Source organism: Heteronotia binoei, chromosome 17 (assembly GCF_032191835.1).
Source record: "Heteronotia binoei isolate CCM8104 ecotype False Entrance Well chromosome 17, APGP_CSIRO_Hbin_v1, whole genome shotgun sequence".
In the NCBI taxonomy this organism is placed as follows: Eukaryota; Metazoa; Chordata; class Lepidosauria; order Squamata; family Gekkonidae; genus Heteronotia; species Heteronotia binoei.
The window spans coordinates 29,825,115-29,843,559 of record NC_083239.1 but is presented as its reverse complement, the minus strand read 5'-3'; the positions used below and the strand labels follow the sequence as shown (position 1 = coordinate 29,843,559).

At 45.3% G+C, this 18,445-nt stretch overlaps 2 protein-coding genes across 3 annotated transcripts in view; one reads left to right on the top strand and one right to left on the bottom strand.

The window, feature by feature from the left end:
* The window catches only part of CTPS1 (CTP synthase 1), a 93,439-nt gene extending 85,534 nt beyond the window's left edge, over nt 1-7,905 (top strand). For both annotated transcript variants that reach the window (XM_060257621.1, XM_060257623.1), the window contains 7 exons: nt 22-65; nt 561-657; nt 1,226-1,281; nt 1,380-1,476; nt 2,386-2,530; nt 6,428-6,518; nt 6,894-7,905. In XM_060257621.1, the coding sequence (XP_060113604.1) occupies nt 22-65; nt 561-657; nt 1,226-1,281; nt 1,380-1,476; nt 2,386-2,530; nt 6,428-6,512 (524 nt within the window). In that variant the 3' untranslated portion in view covers nt 6,513-6,518; nt 6,894-7,905. The remainder of the gene's footprint in view (nt 1-21; nt 66-560; nt 658-1,225; nt 1,282-1,379; nt 1,477-2,385; nt 2,531-6,427; nt 6,519-6,893) is intronic.
* Nucleotides 7,906-10,111: 2,206 nt separating this feature from the next.
* On the bottom strand, nt 10,112-15,882 carry SLFNL1 (schlafen like 1). The gene is made up of 3 exons (XM_060257620.1): nt 15,162-15,882; nt 11,871-12,545; nt 10,112-10,307 (listed from the first exon to the last, which is right to left on the bottom strand). Exons 1-3 carry the CDS (start codon nt 15,609-15,611, stop codon nt 10,188-10,190), a joined length of 1,245 nt encoding a protein of 414 aa, XP_060113603.1. The 5' UTR covers nt 15,612-15,882; the 3' UTR covers nt 10,112-10,187.
* Nucleotides 15,883-18,445: the final 2,563 nt, after the last annotated feature.

The window sequence follows — 18,445 nt, the reverse complement described above, 5'->3', positions numbered from 1 at the left end:
TCATGTCTCTTTAATGTACAGATGCCAACTCTACAGAATTTGACCCCAAGACCACACATCCAGTGGTAAGTTGATTTTACTTGTATGCCACCACATTGGCAAGCGACGCTGTTCTTTCAACTAGGCAGTTTGAGAAGGAATTTTATCAGGAAAATAAGCATTGCTTGCTTGCGAAATGTTCTCTCCGTGACTGGTAGATACAAAATGAAGTTGGAAAACTGTTTGCGTGTAAATGGTCCGAGTGGAGCAACTTGACAGTTCTGTATTGTTTTGTTATATCAATGTCAAAAGCAGTAAAATGTAATTGTGACTTGGGTCTGGATCTGGAATGCTTGAAGATCATTACTCTATGGTAATCTCAATGCAGTTGTCATGCAACTTGTTTTACTTCTCCATTGTGGCATCTTCACAGTTAAGGATGGTGCTTATGTATCCCTTGAAAGGCCGATTATGTCAAAAAAACACTCCTCCCTCCCCCCCCCCCGGTATCAATTTAGCAGTGTTTGCCCTCTGATTCCTTTTCAATCACAGTGTGCTCTTCTTCACATTATCTCCTTCAGGTAATAGACATGCCGGAACATAATCCTGGCCAAATGGGTGGGACCATGAGGCTTGGCAAGAGAAGAACAATCTTCCAGACAAAGAATTCAGTCATGAGTATGACTTTTTCTAGACCTCTTATTTATTTTTCTTTTCATCCTCCTCCCCTTTTGGTTATTGATGGGTTTGCTAAGACCTGTTGCTGAGGCACGGAAGTTCAGAATCTCTCTTGGAAAGTATAGAAATCTACTATCTTAACCTCGAGGGCTTGCTAAAGTGGACTTATCTCCACGGATGGAGTTGCATGATCTCACTTTCTAACAGAGCTGGGATTTAACCGAATCCTATAATTACAGGGTTTGGTCTTCGTTGATCTTAAAGGTGCCACCGGACTCCAGCTTTGTTCTGTTACAGAGATCTGATCTATTTATTATTTCTTTATTATTTTCAATTTATAGCCTGCCCTTTTCCGAATGGGCTCTGGGCAGGTAACAATCAATAATTCAAGATTAAAATCAAATACATATAATACAATATACAATCTAAAAGCAGCATAACAATCTAAAAACAAACTCCAATTCTGCAGTTGGTAATTTGAACCTTGAAGCTGGGATTAGGGCAGTGGTGGTGATGAGATCTAATCAGGTTTCTTGTAACTGAAGGGCTGTGTTCTTCTCTTGGTTAGGGAAACTGTATGGCGACGGTGACTATATAGAAGAGAGGCACAGGCACAGATTTGAGGTACCATCTGCCATGTGGAGATCTTCCCTGTCCCCTCCCCCCCCTCCCCCAACATTCTCTGGGGACAAGAGCACATGACACCAGTTTTCTTTCCACAGGTAAATCCAGAGCTGAAGAACGTCTTTGAAGAAAAAGGTATGAAGTTTGTGGGCCAGGATGTCGAAGGAGAGCGAATGGAGGTGGTTGAGCTGGAAGGTGAGCAATCGAGTTAGTAACTGGGGTAGGGGGAGCTGGTAAGAAGATGATGATATTGGATTTGTATCCCGCTCTCCACTCCGAATCTCAGTCTCAGAGCAGTTCACAATCTCCTTTATCTTCCTCCCCCACAACAGACACCAAGGAGGGTGGGGCTGAGAGGGCTCTCACAGCGGCTGCCCATTCAAGGACAACCTCTGCCAGAGCTATGGGTGAACCCAAGGCCATCCAGCAGGTGCAGATGGAGGAGTGGGGAATCAAACCTGATTCTCCCGGATAAGAGTCCGCACACTTAACCACTTCACCAACAAAATTGGCCCAGAATAGCAAGCATTTGAATTCACCAGAGCTGGAAGTTCCACAACAAACAAATTTCAGCTGGATGTTCCACAACAAACAAAACTGAGGGAAGGAAGAGACATTTCTGGGCATGATGGAAGAAACTTGAGTCTGAAATAATGTTAAGAGCAAGTCTTTTGCAGAGTTAATGAGATCTGAGCTCTTTTTGCTCCCAGCACGATCAAAAGCTTCATAAGATGCTAACTGGAACAAAGCAGCATGGCTGCTCCTCCCTTGGAACTATTAAAAAGTGTCCGATTTGGATTGTCTTGAGCTCCAATCAGAATATAATTTTTGATGTCCAAAGGGCACCTCTTTGTTCTTTAATTAACGAGAGACAAGCATTGCAGCGGTCAATAGTGGAAAGAATTCTGGAATCCAGAGTTGTTTCCAAATTAGCAGATAGTAGGTAATGTGTCAAATCTTTGTGGTGTTTCCTTAAATCCCATAGATGAGCACAAATGTCTATCAGTAATAGATAGCCATTAGGCCCTGCTTTATATGAAACATGCACTTTGGTCTGGGTTTGCTTTCAGTATTTACTGATCACTGCATGTTCTGCTTTCTTAGAGCATCCATTTTTCGTTGGTGTTCAGTTTCACCCAGAGTTCCTTTCCAGACCCATCAAGCCGTCTCCCCCATATTTTGGCCTCCTTCTGGCGTCTTCAGGGAGACTCACACATTACATACAGAAAGGTTGCAGACTCTCCCCCAGGTGAGTTCCGCTGAGGTTCCTGGCTCATTGTGTGATTGCTTGGCAGGTGCTTTCCAATGCCGTTGGTTGTGCAAATAAGATACAATCTGTCACGCTAGGTGCAGATACTTTCAGGCTATGCAATATCCTTTTTGCTTGAGCCTGGAGCGCAATATCCTACATTCTGACCGTTCTGCTTGATGAGTAGCTGAGTTAGTCTGTAGTGACAAAACAAAGCAAGAGTCTAGCAGTGCTTCTAATGAAGTGAGCTCTGGCTCTTGAAAGCTTGTGGTGGAATAAATTTGGTTAGTCTTTATGGTGCTGCTGGATGCCTGCTTTATTTTAGACAGTGATGAGGGTTTCTCTGTGTGTGGTAGGACAGTAAAACCTTGACCTAACCTGTCCCTCAAAAGCAGGCAGCAAATTGGCCAAGTGTTTTTAGAAAGTAGCTGGGGCTCCCGCCCATCAGGGCTTCTGATTGGTCAGTGGAGGCCAGATTGGTTGCGCTGATTAAAAGGAGATTGTTTTAGCAGCAGCAGACACTGCAGTGCTGGTTTAGTCTCGCTCTCGCTCCTGTTTCCCAGTGTATTTTTAGAAATTGTTCCTCTTCTCCCCTGAACTTGGGCTTCCTCTGTGTGTAGCTCTGCCCCCTTAAGTGGCCCATCTGTGTTTGTGCTCACCACTTTTGTTAAATTCCAGAGGGGCCCACCAGCTTAAAAGAGGTTGGGGATGCCTGGTCTACAGAGTGTCTAGAAAACCACAGCTTTCCTTGGTTCTGTTTTTATCTATCTATTTTATTTTATTCAATTTTAAGCCCGCCCTTCCTTTTTAAAAAAAAAAAAAATTATTGTTATATATTCCAACACCACTCCACCTCTGTGAGAGTCCCAGGCCATAGATACATTATAATATTCCATAAATTTATAACTATTAACATTTTATCCAAATACAACTCCATCACTCTATTTAAACATCTTGTCCATTCATTTTCTTATTAACCAACCAATCGTCTTAAATTGTTTAAACTTTTCCAAATATCTCACCATCTTCCTAAACCACCCCTCCTCCTGTTCCCTAACCTTTAATCCGTTCATTCTTCGTATCTTCATCGTTAAATACTCCAAAATAATTATAGTATTCATTTTATCCCTCCAATGATTAATTGTCAATTCCTCAGCTTCTTTCCAATTCCTTGCTATCATTTGTCTTGCTGCTACTAACATCAAATTAATCCATTTACTATCCTCTTTTGATCTTAATCCCACACCATCCAAATTAATAATTGCCATTGCTATAGCCCGCCCTTCCTGTAGAACAGGCTCAGGGCAGGTTATTTCATAAAAACAATCAACAGTAAAAAAAACCCAATAGAAGACCAATTTAAAATATATAAAATCTAGAACTACAGAGTGACAATACAGACTAAAATGGCAGGTTCTGCCTCACAGATATGGCCTATTGTCCATGTCCAGCAGATCTTATAGCATTGGGATGGAATGAAGCGGGGAGGCGGATAACAAGTGACGTTCTAGATAGAGCAAAGTGTGAATTCAGTGGCACCTTTAAGACCAAGAAAGTTTTATTCAAGGTATGAGTTTTCATGTGCAAGCACACTTCTTCAGACATCTGAACCTGAAGATAACTTTGTCTTAAGAAGTGTGCTTGCACACGAAAACTCATACCTTGGATAAAACTTTGTTGGTCTTAAAGGTTCCACTGAATTCAGACTTTGTTCTGCTGCTTCAGACCAACATGGCTGCCCACCTAGATCTTGGTTCTAGATAAGTTCTTGTGTCATTAGGCTAGAGGATTGTTTTACAGAGGGCTCTGGGGAGCTTTTTGGGGGGTGGGGAGAAGATTATATTTATTTCTCATTGTCCAGCGCACTGCATTTCAGCAGATTAGTGAAAAATTGACGGTTGTCTGCAAAAAACAGTGTCACTAGAAAAATGCAAGAGTAATGTTCTTCAGACATAAAATAACTCTGGGATAGCTAGGTAGTTCCATCCTCCTTGCACAACATAAAGTTAAGAGGAAATGAAGGGGCAAAACAAAATAACACAGTTTAAAAGGCATAGAAACCATTCTACAGCGCATAAAATCAGGATGTGTACGAGCACCACGATTGCGAGAAGGCATATGGGGGGCGGTGTTTTGGGGCTCTTCTAAGAGTTTCCTTGATAGAATTATTTCAATCGTATTAAGAATGTTCGTGTGGAGAGTAGCTTTTTAGCCCCAATACATGAGAATGTCGCTTCCATGGTCAAATTATGCCATTGTATTGCGTCCGTTGTTTTAACTTCTAGTTTACTTTCCTTTTACTTGGGATTTTTGTAGATTTGTAACAGCCAATGGCTAATTACAATAAATGAACTAAAAAAAAAAAATTCTGAGCTGTTGCTTCGCTTACCTCTGATGACCAGTCAGTGGGGACAAACAGGTTTCCCAAGGTATTGGGGCTGGCCACTGGAGATCAGCAGTGAGTTAGCTGTGATGATTGTGGACGGCAAGAAATTTGGGGAGAGAAAAGGAAAGACTGAAATGTGTTTGCTCCTGCAATCCCCTAAGCTGCAGACTTCGTGTTACAGCTGTCAGTGCTGCTCTTGTGTATCACTTTTGTGTGAAGTTCTGATAGCATCGGTGTGCTTTTGTCTAGCTCTGTAGACACAGCCTTCCCGTTTCCTTCTGGATAAAGAGCTTTAAAAGCCAGCAGACAGTCTGAAATCCTGAAGCCTGTATAACGGCCTGCATGCATAGCAGTCGTCATTGTCACCAAGTTACCTATTTGGTCAGGCAGCACCGTGGAAAAATGACTGCAGCTAGCCTGCCAGAACAAGCTTTGACTCTGAAAAGTGTCTGCCGCAGTAACGTAATTGCTCTTTTGAAGGTGCTGCAGGACTCTGTTGTTAAAAGGAAGCCTGTTTCTTATTTGAAAAGCGCGGCTTTTAGTAGTTGAATGGCCTTGCACTGGAAAGTTTATTGTAGATCTTTGCTGAAGTCACCACTGTTTCTGCAAAACAGAAGTGATGGAGGCTTTTTGCCTGCATCGTAGCTTGATACGCCTGGCTTTCATCTCCCCTTTTAGAGAGATCGGTCTGTCTCCTTGTGCTGACTTCTCAGTGTACAGCTGTCATTTTGGGTAAGAGACTGCTGATGCTGTGTTTTGAAAGTCAGCGTTCTTAATGCTCTTTCTTCTGGCTTATTGGGAATCTGCCCTCTTCTGTCGCTTTGTTCCTGGAAAAAAGAATTGCCACTATTGTTCCTTCCTGCCCTTGTGCATTCTGGCTGTGTAGCATCCGCTTGCCCATGATTCATGGACTTCTGCCAAACCTGGAGTGTGCTTCCTTTACAAAATGACCTTCAAGGGGGTTTGCCTGAGATGGGCGGCCAAGCACTCCTTAGACCCTGTAGAAGGTCGCCAACGTGGTGCCGGTGGGTGCCATGCAGCCAGGCAGCAACTTTCCTGGTGCCCACCAAGTATTTTTAGAAAGTGGGCAGGGACATGTGGGGCTTTTGCCAGCAAGGCTTCTGAATGGTCGTTGGAGACCTGATTGGAGGTGCGGAGTTTTAAAAATCTTGCTTTGGCAGTAGCTGCCACCACCGCACAAGGAGTGCTATTTAGTGCAACTTTTTGTTGTTAATGATTGATTTCTTTAATAGCTATATGCCACCTCAAAAGCCTTGAGCTGAAAGTTATGCAGGAAATGTATTAAATACATATATTAAGGAATGTCCTGGAGAACTGTGTCTAGCAATTGGTTTGGCTGAGTGTTGCAGGCTGTAGTTAGCTGTGGGCTTTGGCCACGCATGGCTTGATTAGCCAGCGACTTGAATGAACACAGCAAATAAACCAGAGGCAGCTTTGAAGCGTTTCTGATCAAACCCCTTTCTTTTTCTCATGCAATCTGAATTCTGCAGGGATACGTACAGTGACAGAAGTGGAAGCAGTTCACCGGACTCCGAGATCACAGAATTGAAGTTCACTGCAGTTAATCACGAGTAATCGCCGGTAATATTTATTTTTTAATGTTCTGGGGTTTTATGCTCCACCCACCCACCCCGGCTGTGTGTTAGAGGTCAACCCCTCTCTTATTACATCACCTAGAAAATAAGTGCTTGGTCAGGTCCCTGTGCCCCTTCTGGTTTGGGGGTGGGGCCCCCTTGTCCCAAGCCATGCTGTGCTGGTGCAGAGAAAGCAGAATTCGGCATGATCAGCGCAGCTGGTGTTCTGCCTCTAGACAGTGATGCCGTACAAGGCTGAGGGGATCCCTTCTGAGAGTACTGATTTTTTTTATAATGGTGAAATTATTTATTTGTATTGACTTGGGTGCTTTTATGGTGGTAGATGCACACAATAATTCCTTTTGTTTCTTGCTTCCATCAGGGTATATTTGGCTATGAGAAGACTCTTTTATTGTGGACACGCCAGGCATTCTCTCTGCAATACCTGGGATGCTCTCATTGGTTGGAGTTCCTCAAATCATGCCATCACAGTTTAATTTCAAGGAATCATGTCACACTTATATTCTTTTAATCTTCTTCATACTTTTTCATTTCTAGTTAAGCCTCTGAAGCTGAAAATGCACGTTGCCTAGCACCCACATGGTCTGTGGATTTTGAAATGAGAACTTCCCAGGACTGGGGTAGTTCTTGGATTTCTGAAGAGGTCTGAGCTTTGCCAAGAAGAGAGATTGGCATTTTCTGGTCTCTTCTGCTGCAGGAGGCTTAAATGGTGACGTTCCCTTCCTTAGAGGACTGCAGAATGAAAATCTGCCCTTAATCCCAGCCCAAGTGATGGATTTAGGGCTTCATTGCCACTCTGTTTTGTTCCAGGAGTCCCACTTTCTGCTTAGGAAACCTTGGTATCATTGCTCCTGAATACGTCATGTCAAGCTGCAATTATTGCATTAAAATTTGTAAAAAACAAACCAACCCCATTTTATAAATTTGAGATCCACTCCCTCTCTTTTAAAGTCCTTCCTGGACTTGAAAGATCTCCTTGCATCAAGGGGACTGTACATGTGAGAAAGTGACTTCAACAGAAGATGCCTTTGAGACTCTCATTGAGAGATCTGCCTTGGACAGGATGGTCTGAGGTCCTTATTTTTGTAAGGGATGGCCCTCCTGTTCTTCCCCTGTTGTGCCAGGGGCCTTTTGGGATGCCACAAATGTTGCCAGTTTCTACAGCAATACTTGCTCCACCTCCCCACCTCCCCCTCACACACACACAGAGGAAAGGGGTGTGGGAACATCAAGAAACAAGTGTTCATAATCTCTTCTTTTGCCAATGTAGCTCGTAAGCAGTGTTAACCACTAAGTTATTGGGAACTTCTTTTGCTATATAAATGTACCATATGTCCATATCCTTTTCCATTCATTAAAATGTTGGGAAAACCGTTTGCGTCCAAATCCTGTCATCTATCAACCTTGCAGAATCTTTTGATAGCTCTTATTTTTTTTCCTGTTAACAATGTGGCATCTAGGGATCCCCAGCATGGTGCCTTCCGACAACTTTCCTGGTGCCCGTCAAGTGTTTTTAGATAGTGAGTGGGGCTTTCACCTTGCAAGGCTTCTGACTGACTACAGATTTTTTTAAAATGTTGCTTTGACAATGACAGCACAAGGATATTCACTGTCTCACTGAAGGCAAGCTACAGTGAGAGCCAGTTTGGTGTAGTGGTTAAGTGCGTGGACTCTTATCTGGGAGAACTGGGTTTGATTCCCCACTCCTTCACTTGCAGCTGCTGTAAAAAGCTCTTTCAGCCCCACCTACCTTACAAGTGTCTATTGTGGGGGGGGGGGGGGGAGGGGAAGGTAAAAGGAGGTTGTGACCGCTTTGAGATGCTGAGATTCAGAGTATAAATATAAATCCAATATCATCATCTGCAGTAGCCATTTTGTGGCTGGCTCCACCCTGTGTCAGAATTCTAAAATGGTTTGCAGACTCAAAAGCTTTGGGACTCTTGGTGTGGGGCATCTCTTGCTATCCCTTGTTGATGTTGACAGGGCTGGATGGGAATTGTGGGGGAGGGGGGCAATTTGAAAATCTTGCACGATCCCATAAAATCCCCCCACCTGCCAGGGATCTTTTAAGCTGTCATAGGCTTGAACAGGCTGATTTCTCTCCAACCCTCTTTCCTTTAGCTGATACTCAGCTGCCTGCTATATTCCATTGCTTCTACAGCAAGGGTCCCCAACCTTCTCTTTTGAGCCTGTAGCACATCTGGAATTATGACATGGCATGGTGGGGGCCACCACAAAATGGCTGCTGCAGGAGGCGGAGCAAACCACAAAAAAAATTGCCACAGCTTAACTTAATTGGAATTCTGCCCAGCAAGGTTTCTGATTGGGTGCATATATATTTTAAAATGTTGCTTTGGCAGCAGCTGCCACCACAGCATGAGCATCTACACTGTTAAGCTGCGGCAATTGTTTTGTGGTTTGCTCCACCTCCTGCAGCAGCCATTTTGTGGCAGCCCCCATGATGCTATGTCAGAATTCCAGAGGCATCGGTGTTGTGGACTCCTGCTATAGAGTATGGTATAATCAGTCTTCATCAGGCCGTGTCCCTTGCATGTCCTTATTTTGGGGATGATCTTTCAGAGTCCCCTTTTCTGCATAGTTGAAAGTAGAGACCTTGTAGGGAGAATACCAGAGCTTGCAAATTTTGCCATCAACACAGGAGCCTGTCGTTTTCCTATTAGATATAGTGACTACGTATATCGTAGAGGGTGGCTGTTATGTGGACAGAAAGATAATGGTGGTGGTGAGAGGGAAATGCTATAGGACTCTGGATTCCACTGTCACTTCATCAGGCAAAAGTGCACGTGCTGGAATTAGCCTGCACACACTCGCCAGCTGGAATACCCAAAGCCACCAGAGCTGCTATTGATTGTAGCTGTTCACAACCCTCTTATTTTTGTTCTTGGAAAACCCAGGAGTTTTATTGATATCGCCTCATTGCACTTGATTTGGAGTGAGAGTGTGTCACAATATGTGCAAGCTTGACTAAACTAATGCCAGTTTCCGAAAGAGATGCGACAGTGGGAGAAGAAATTTTATTTCACTCCGGGGCCCCAAGATATTTCTTTTTCCACTGCAGTGTTTATTCCTACTTTTCCTTGAGTCTCCACTGATGCAGCTCTCTCTCTTCTGCAGTGTTCTGGTAGAACAGATCACAGCATTCATACATTGGATCTGCTGTTGTGATATATAAAGTCTAACAAATTGTGTGTGTGTGTGAGACCAACAAGGGTTTTTTTGCTTGTTTAACTACTGTGCAATAATGTTTATGCAATAATTGTGGTTTGCTATAACCTCTGAATTTGCAAACCAGAGTTTTAAGCAAGTACCGCTCTTCGAACCTGCTTAGCTGCAGAACCAGCAGGATAGGGAAGATGCTCTTCGCATTAAGAGATACAGAGGAGGCAAGAAACAGACAAACTGAGATTCGTTACTTAGTCTGGTGGAGCAACTGAAGTTCTGCACAAGCCATGGTGTCCGAATACAGGTGGTAGAACCTAAATGCAATCTATTTGATTGCTATAAAACTCTCACTGCAGAAGCAGCATCCTGCTGCCACAAAGACACAAGACTCTGGACTCGAGCTTTCTCTTGGCCTCTGTTTACTTCCAGCACGTTAACTACTTTGGCTGGTTTTGTCGTAGTGCTCTGGCGGTTACATGAAGGCGCAGCATCGCGGGCTGGTGTTCTGTTGTATCTGCTGTCGCAGCTCCTCCTTCTCTTTCAACAAAGTCTCTGCTTTCTCCTCCAGCTTCTTGATCTCCTCTGTCCATTTCTGGGGGTTTACAAAAGGATAGTCATCCCGTTCCCACCTTGATAGCACCCAGACTGCTTGCAGGTAGTGAATCTGGCTGAAAGGGGTGATGGATCTGAGAGACTGGCAAGACATAGATGGCTGATGGATCTGGGAAATTCTGGCCGGAATTGTATTATTAACTACTATATGGTGTGTGGCACTCAACAAATGATGAGTGAAAAAGACAACATGTACCAGTTTCTTCCCTGCCTCTCTTAAAATCTACAGAGAGGTAGATAAGCAAATTCAATTGACCAAACGGCATGCTAATGGATAGGATAGTAAGTTGTTAGATTTCTCTTTTTCTGAACTCCTTGTCTATAAGTATTTGCACTATGGGGGGTCTTAGAGGATATTTATCCAAAGAGCCAAGTTTTCACATGAACGTACATTGCTGTCTTATAAGCAGACTTGGTCAATCTGTTTTCTTTTTTGACCAACAGCAATATCAGTCTCAGGCTGTCTTTCGCATTACCTGTTCCTTGTAAATGAATGTGCTAGAAATTGGTTTCAAGACCTTGCAAAGCAGATATTCTACCGCTGAGCCACTGGCCCCTCCCTAACAGTGCATAGGAGTTCAGGACAGAGCTAGTCCTTTTTGGGGTCTCTGAATACATACATACAAACACACAGCTTTTTTTGTGTGTGTGGCAGGACATCCTTTGCATATTAGGCTACACCCCCGATGTAGCCAGTCCTCCAAGAGCTTACAGGGATCATATATCAGGGCCTACTCTAAGCTCTTGGAGAATTGACTACATCAGGGTGGTGTAGCCTAATATGCAAAGGAGTTCCTGCTACAGAAAAAGCCCTCTGTGTGTGTGTGTGTGTATATATATAGAGAGAGGGGGAGGTGCCAATTTGTGGCTAAACTCCCTTTTGTGTAGCAATTCTAATGGAAGAAGAGGTTCCCCCTTTATAAAAAACTGATTTTTTTCTGTCAGTTTGCAGCCAAATTGCAACAACCCCATTGAGTTTTCAAGGCAAGTCATGGACAGAGATGGTTTTCCATTGCTTGCCTTTGTGTAGCGCCCCTTGGTGGTCTCCCATCCAAGTACTAACTAAGGCTGATGATGCTTGGCTTCAGAGATCTGACAAGGTCAGGCTAGCTTGGGCCATCTAGAGCAGGGTTACTAAAACTTACTGATGTAAAGTTCTGAACACACACTATGTAAAAACAGTGCTTTTACAACTTACTGATGTAAAAGAAATATCTGTTAGGTTGATGCAACAAACTATCTTTCATGGGGTGCAATTTACAGTTTGTATAAAGTGCTGTCAAGTCACAGACTCCATATGGTGATGCTGTAAGGTTTTACAGTGAAAGACAAGGCAGGCAGTTTGCCATTGCACCCCTGGATTTCCTCGGTGGTCTCCCATCCAAGTATTAACCCCAGCCAACCCTGCTTAGCTCTTGAGATCAGGATACTCTGGACCCTGAGAGCAAGAGCACATTCATGTTGCTTTCTGCAACTTCATGAGTTGGCTGTTAAGCAAACCAACCAACCAGGTTCAGCAAAAGCAATATAAAAAAAAGATTACCTGCCGACACCACTCTTGAATGGCACTCCCAGAGAGAGGGCCTTGAATGCTGCCATCTCGCCGTATGTACACTTCGCCTTGGTCTGTCTCGTAAAGAAGAGGTTCTGCATGCTGTTTGGGAGGATGGACAGTTAACCGGATAACTTTCAGGAAGATGCCGGTGTCTTCATCTTTAATGACAGGAATGAAACTCAGTGTATAAGCTGATGGAAAAACTTGAGGCTTGAAACCCTTCAGAATGGAGTCGATGAGGAGGCGGACCCTGTCTTCATCTTTGTGGTCACAGCGGACACCCAGCACGAAGCCATTGTCTTCTACACCCACGAGAAGGCTTCCCCCTTCACTGTTGAGGAATGCGCACACGTACTTTCGCACATGATGCTTCAGAGTGCCTGTCAAATATTCCCCACCGCCACGTTTAAATTCCACGTTTCGCGTCTCATTGCCCATGCAAGCACCGAAGAACAGGCGTTCCTTGCCTACAATCTCTTTTTGGACAATGGCACTGTCAGAACGAGTGCCACTTAGAAAAGCTGGCCGGTCCGTTAGTCTCCAAGCACGCTGAGCGAACTTTCTGCCAGAATTAGTCTGGGTTTCGCTGGATGGTGGCTTCGTTATCTTGGGCACCTGCAACCCTCCTAGACGAGATTCTAAGCTGCTCCCTATGGAGTTGGTCTGTGGATGTGACAGAGTAAAACAATGCAAATGGGTACCAAGGAACCTTACAACAATCTCAGGGACTTGTTGCTTAGTGTCAGGCCTTTGGTGCGCACCCCATGACAAACACCTTATTGTAAAGGTTTGCACAGCCAAACCTAAGTGGGCCTACCACTGGAATGGGGTAAGATCTCTGCAATTGCTGATTCTGACTTCTGTGCACTGAATGACTGGAATTAACCCAGGCACTGCATGTGGGTTAGAGCCTTGATGTAGGGGAGAACCTACATCGAACTCCGGAGGCAGATGAACAAGGGCTTATCCAGCAAGTAGAATCCTGGGATTGTTTTGTCGTTTTTTAAAAAATAATTATGTTTTTATTGAGAACTCATGGATTGTTGGCGGTAATCAGCCTATATGGACATGTGTGCCATTAAGTCACACCTGGCTTATGGTGACCCCAGCAAGGGTCTTTCAAGGCAAGTGGGAAGCAGACGTGGTTTGCCATTGCCTTCTTCTGCAGAGCCTTCCTGGGTGGTCTCCCATCCAACTAGACTCTGCTTATCTTCCAAGCCTTTTATCATCTCATCTTCCAAGCTTCTCTGCCATGCCGTCTTACCTCCCAATCAGCCCATAACTCCCACTAATTGTGTGAACAAAATCTTTTGCTACCCCCTCCCCTAGTTAGGTTCAGGACAAGAAAACTCAGGTCCTCTTCCCCACTCACTGGAAGAAGCACATTTCCAAACGGAGGGACAGAAGGGAACCAAGGGGGCAAACCCCTTATTTACAGGCTAGCATGGGGGTGGCCAGACTTGCTTAATGTAAGAGCTATGTAGAATAAACATATGTTTGAGAGTCGCAAGACATGAATGTCAGATGTTTGAGAGCAGGAAGGCAAATAGATGGGAAGAGGGAGAGGTAGAAAGAAAAGAACTTTAAATGCATTCTCCAAGCTGTTGGCTGGCTTGGCAAAGTGATTTAAAGAGACAAAGCTTTCTCCAAGCCGACCGATGGGCTGGTGAGGGCTTTGAGAGCCACACAATATGTGTGAAAGAGCCACATGTGGCTTCTGAACCACAGTTTGGCCACCCTGGGCTAAGATCCTTCTTGGGGGGTGATGGATTTCATCTTAATCTCTCCAGCACCTTGTGCGGATGCCAGTGTTGCTGGGAATTGCACTTGTGTGCTCCTCACCATCTGCTTGTTAACTTTGGCAGTCAAGTAGGCTCACACAACACTTTCTACTGTGGAAAAGGGCTCCTATTTACACATGGCACAAAGTGACACAGCCTGAAACCTGTTAGCTACTGTGCTGTGGGTTCTGTTGTGACAGTTGCAATGACTCAACATTTGTTGATCAGGCACACTTGTTTTCACAACAAATATAGCTATGTGGGAATGGGTTAGATCTGCCCCTGGAAGGGTCTGAACTGCAGGAAATAATTCTTATGATGTGCAAGCAACGGAATGAATTGTGGAGGAAGACTGTTGGCTCTCCTTCACTTGATGTGTGAAAGGGAATATTGCACAGGGGTTTGTTGAGAATGCTCAAGTGCAGGATACCCAGTGTGAGGAAAGAGAATTGCATCCGATTACTCTTTCCACAACAGCATCACACAGGGAAAAGCATTTGCACAATACCTTCTTACCTAAAATGGAGAGGGTTTTTTTGTGAATTTCCTGCATTGTGCAGGGTCTGGACTAGATGACCCTGGAAGTCCCTTTGAACTGATTCTAAAAGCGGCTGCTACTAGCACAACAATGCATTCCCAGGGATTTGGAGCCAACCACAGGTTCTATGGGGTGAAGTTTCTCCTTTCTACTGCATCTGCAGTTGCCCCCACATGCTGCTGTGGTGTGTGTGTGTGAGGCCTCACCAGGAATTGCTTCAGGTGCATCATAGGTGTGGAAATCAACAAAAATCGCCACATGCAGTGCTTTCAGGTAGGACCCAAGCCAGAGTGGTTGTTTCCCCCCAGTGCCTTTAAAATCCTACAATGTCCTAATCAATGTTCCCTCTAAGCTGCAGAATCTTGTGAGCATAAATTCTGCTTTGTGAGCTACTGCCATTAAAATTGTGAGCTACTCCATAAATTGGTGTGCTCTGGGGTCATCCTTCCTGAGCTAAGACAAAAATGTGTGAGCTGGAGGCTAAAAATCTGTGAGCTAGCTCATGTTATCTCAGAGGCACACTGGTTCTAATCCCCCCCGGCCTTATCCAAAGGCTTAGTGGGATCTGAGGGTTTCAGCCCCTGTGGGTGGGAAGTGCTGTCACTTCACAGATGACATGGTGACCCCTTGGGGTTTTCAAGGCAAGTGACTTCACAAGTGGCTTGCCGCTACCTGAGCTCTGTGCAGTGACCCTGGACTTCCCTTGTGGTTTCCCATCCAAATACTAACCAGGGCTGGCTCTGCTTGGTTTCTGAGATCTAATGAGAGTGGGCTAGTGTGGGACATCCTGGTCACAAGACCGTTACCATGACATTTCAGAAACAACATTCTCTTTCACGATTCCTGTGCGAGTATGATTTCATGTGTAGGTATAAAAGTTGGGATCATCCACAGGCAAGTGACTTGGATCGCTAGTCCATATCAGGTCCAGGAAAATTAGCCTTTGGGTCCTGACCTTACCTCTCTGCTATCGTTGCCCCCAAGCGCAAATTTCTTGCCGTATCCCACAACCAGAGTTTTGCCTTTCTTCACCAGCTCCTGGGCTAGGTCTTGCTCCGATTCCGACGCGAGCAGCAGCTGTTTTAGGACGAGCTCCAAGCTCGCTTCAGTTGCCACCTGCACGAAGGCATAGGCCTGCTTCCGCTTCCTGATCACTTCGATGTTGTGCCGCTGGAGGGTGACGCTGGCCGTGCCTAAAATATCCTTCAGCATGCTGCAGATATCTTCCTGTGAGTATTTGGGATTCAAGTTTCCAATGTAGAGGACGTAGGAACGTGTCGGGCCAAGAGGTTGGTCTTCTTCCTTTTCTGCTGTTGCTTCTGGCAAAGCTGCCAGCTCTGGCGCATGTTCTAACTGGCACACTGGTTGATCACATTCTGTTATCCCCTCTGGAACAGATACGGTTTCCATTCTCAGGCCTTAAAGCGAGAATCCAGAAGCAGGCACGCAGCTCGCTCTTATTCTTCATCGGTATGTTGTTGGCTGGTGAACTGGACACGTCTTGTTAAGCCGACATGGATCTTCTTGCTTTGTCCTTAGCGCATGATCGGAGATTACTGGCCACTCATATCCAGTTTATTATTGTGGATGAAGAAACTGGGAGCTTCCCCTACAGGATCTGTGGTTGATGAGGCCTTGGAAGAATATCACAGCCTGTGAGGAAAACAACCCACGAGAAACTGGGATTTAATAGTCACGATAGTCCTTCAGACAAGGATGCTGATTTGATAGCAAGAGGTTGCTGCCAACGACTGCTACCTAGCTAACTCTTCTGAGAAAAGTATGTTAATAAGCCAGATGAAGGCCTTTTGAAAACATGATGCTCACTGAGCCAAAATCCTCTCATAGGCACTTGTGTCTTATTTGAATGACTTGTGTATTGAATGCACGGTCCCACAGAAGCTTTTTGCTTCAGGCCTTTGATTCAAATGTGATAGTGGCTCCCTGTTCTAGCATTGTTTCCAAGTCTCTCTGCATGTGGCAGCTCATAAGGAAAGTGATGATCTTCATCTGCTGCTTCTGGTGGTATGCTGCCTTTGAACTAAGGAAGACCTAATATGTTCTGGAACTACAGAGTTTTCATTGAGCGGTCCTAAATATGAGGCAGATTCATACAGGAAAAGCCTATCAGCTGTTGGAATCGTCTTAGGTTAGCCATAGCTCTCACAGAGCTGTCCTTGAAAGGGCAGCTTCTGAGAGAGCTCTCAGCCCCACCCACCTCACAGGGTGTCTGTTGTGGGGGAGGAAGATAAAGGAGATTGTAAACCACTCTGAGTCTCTGATTCAGAGAGAAGGGTGGGGTATAAATCTATGGTGGTCTTCTTCATGGAGCTGTAGTGCAGCTCCATAGAAAGCAAGTTCATATGTGCTGCACAGAAACATCTACTACCCTCTGAGAGAACAGGATGTTTATTCCTACCCTCCACTTCCTTTCTCTAAATTAAAAACCCTGAGCCCAAGAGTTACTCCTCTGGTTACTCTAAAGTGACAGGAAACAGGCAAGGGAAAAAACAGAACTGTGATCACAACCAGCCATGGTGTTGGTGGAGGCTGAAGTTCATGCCACCTGAGGCCACCAAGGCAAAGAGAAGCTCCATGTCCATCAGTTTTCCAAGTTGCAGAGCAAAGAGAAAATTGTGTGCGCGTGTGAGGCAGACTGTCTCCAGATTACTAGGCCTCCTCCAAAGCAAAATTCTAATCTGGCTCCTCAACCCCCACCCCCACTTCCCCAGAAAACCAAAATTGTACCATGGAAGGAGCTGTTGGTCATGCCAAATTGAGCAGCTTCAGGTTGGGTGCTGAGAAACCCTGCTGCCTCCAGCAAAGGAGGCTTCATGCCTTTTTGTGTCCTTTAAATTATGAGGTCATAGATGTCATTGCTACAATTCTAATCTGAAGGCAGATGTCACTCGGCTGGGGAACGGAGACCCTCTCATCCCAGGGGTGGCTGAGACAAACCGCCTGTCCCTCTCCAATGCAATCAAAACTGTGAAGGCTGCACCACAGGAAGGGAAGTAAGCGGAGGGTGTTGGAATGCCAGCAAACTGCTGCTTGGATTCCAGCAAGGGCGGATGTCTCCTGGAGGCAACGGAGAGAAAATACAAACTAAACCCCTGCCAAGAATGGCCTCTGTGCCTCTTACTTACATGGGCTCTCCTCCATTCACAGTTAATGCAAATTAGGCAGGAGAGAATCGGCAAGCAGGAGAGGCATCAATGGCCTCTAGCCGAGGCTCAGAGGTAGAGCAGAAGCAGTCCAGTTTGGTATGTCCATTTACAAGGCTCTCTGACAGTGGGGACTGGGGAAGGGTCTGTCTTCTCAGAACCCTGGAACGCTGCTGCCAGTCAAAGTAGTGCTGAGCTCAGCAGCCCAAAGGGGTTGTTAGTATAAGGGAGCATCATGCTCAAAGGAGGCAAGCTGGCTCCGCTTTGGTATTGTTTTAAAGTTGAGGGCATTTCCCATCTTCACAGAGTACTCCACTATAGCTTATAGCAATTGTGCTACACATGCTTGTCCATGTGTGTGCGTGGGGTTTTGCCACAGAAGTCTTCTTAGCGCAACCCCTAATTCTCATGATTGGAATTAGGCAGCGGTGGTGGTGGGGAGGTATTTGTGAGGTTCCCAGATTGTACAGGGGGTTAACATAAGAGAAGCCATGTTGGATTAGGCCAATGGCCCATCCAGTCCAACACTGTGTCACACAGTGGCCAAAAAACCCAGGTGCCATCAGGAGGTCCACCAGTAAGTCCAGGACACTAGAAGCTGTTGCACTGCCCCCCCACAAGCACCAAGAATACAAAGCATCACTGCCCCAGAAATATTCCATCTATACCCTGTGGCTAACAGCCACTGATGGATGACTGGTCCATGTTTATCCCATCCCCTCTTGAAGCTGTCTATGCTTGTAGCTGCCACCACCTCCTGTGGCAATGAATTCCATTGGACTAGATTCTGGAGGTCCCTTCCAACTCTATGGTTCTATGAACCCCTTTTCCCTTCCACTGAAATGGAACAAAGAGAGAAGAGTCCTTTAAACAGACAAGGTTTCATACCATGGTGTCGCCAAGGATCTGTGGCAGGGGAAATCTCTTCCCTCTTGCTTCTTCCCCAGTAGGCCACAGCCCTTCACATCTAAGCTCCTGCAGAGCCTGCGTGGGGGAGCCCTGAATTCTCCCTTCCGCTGAACACTCCCCCTCGACTTCAGCACCAGTCACCAGAGAGCCACACGGCAGCACTGCGCGCCC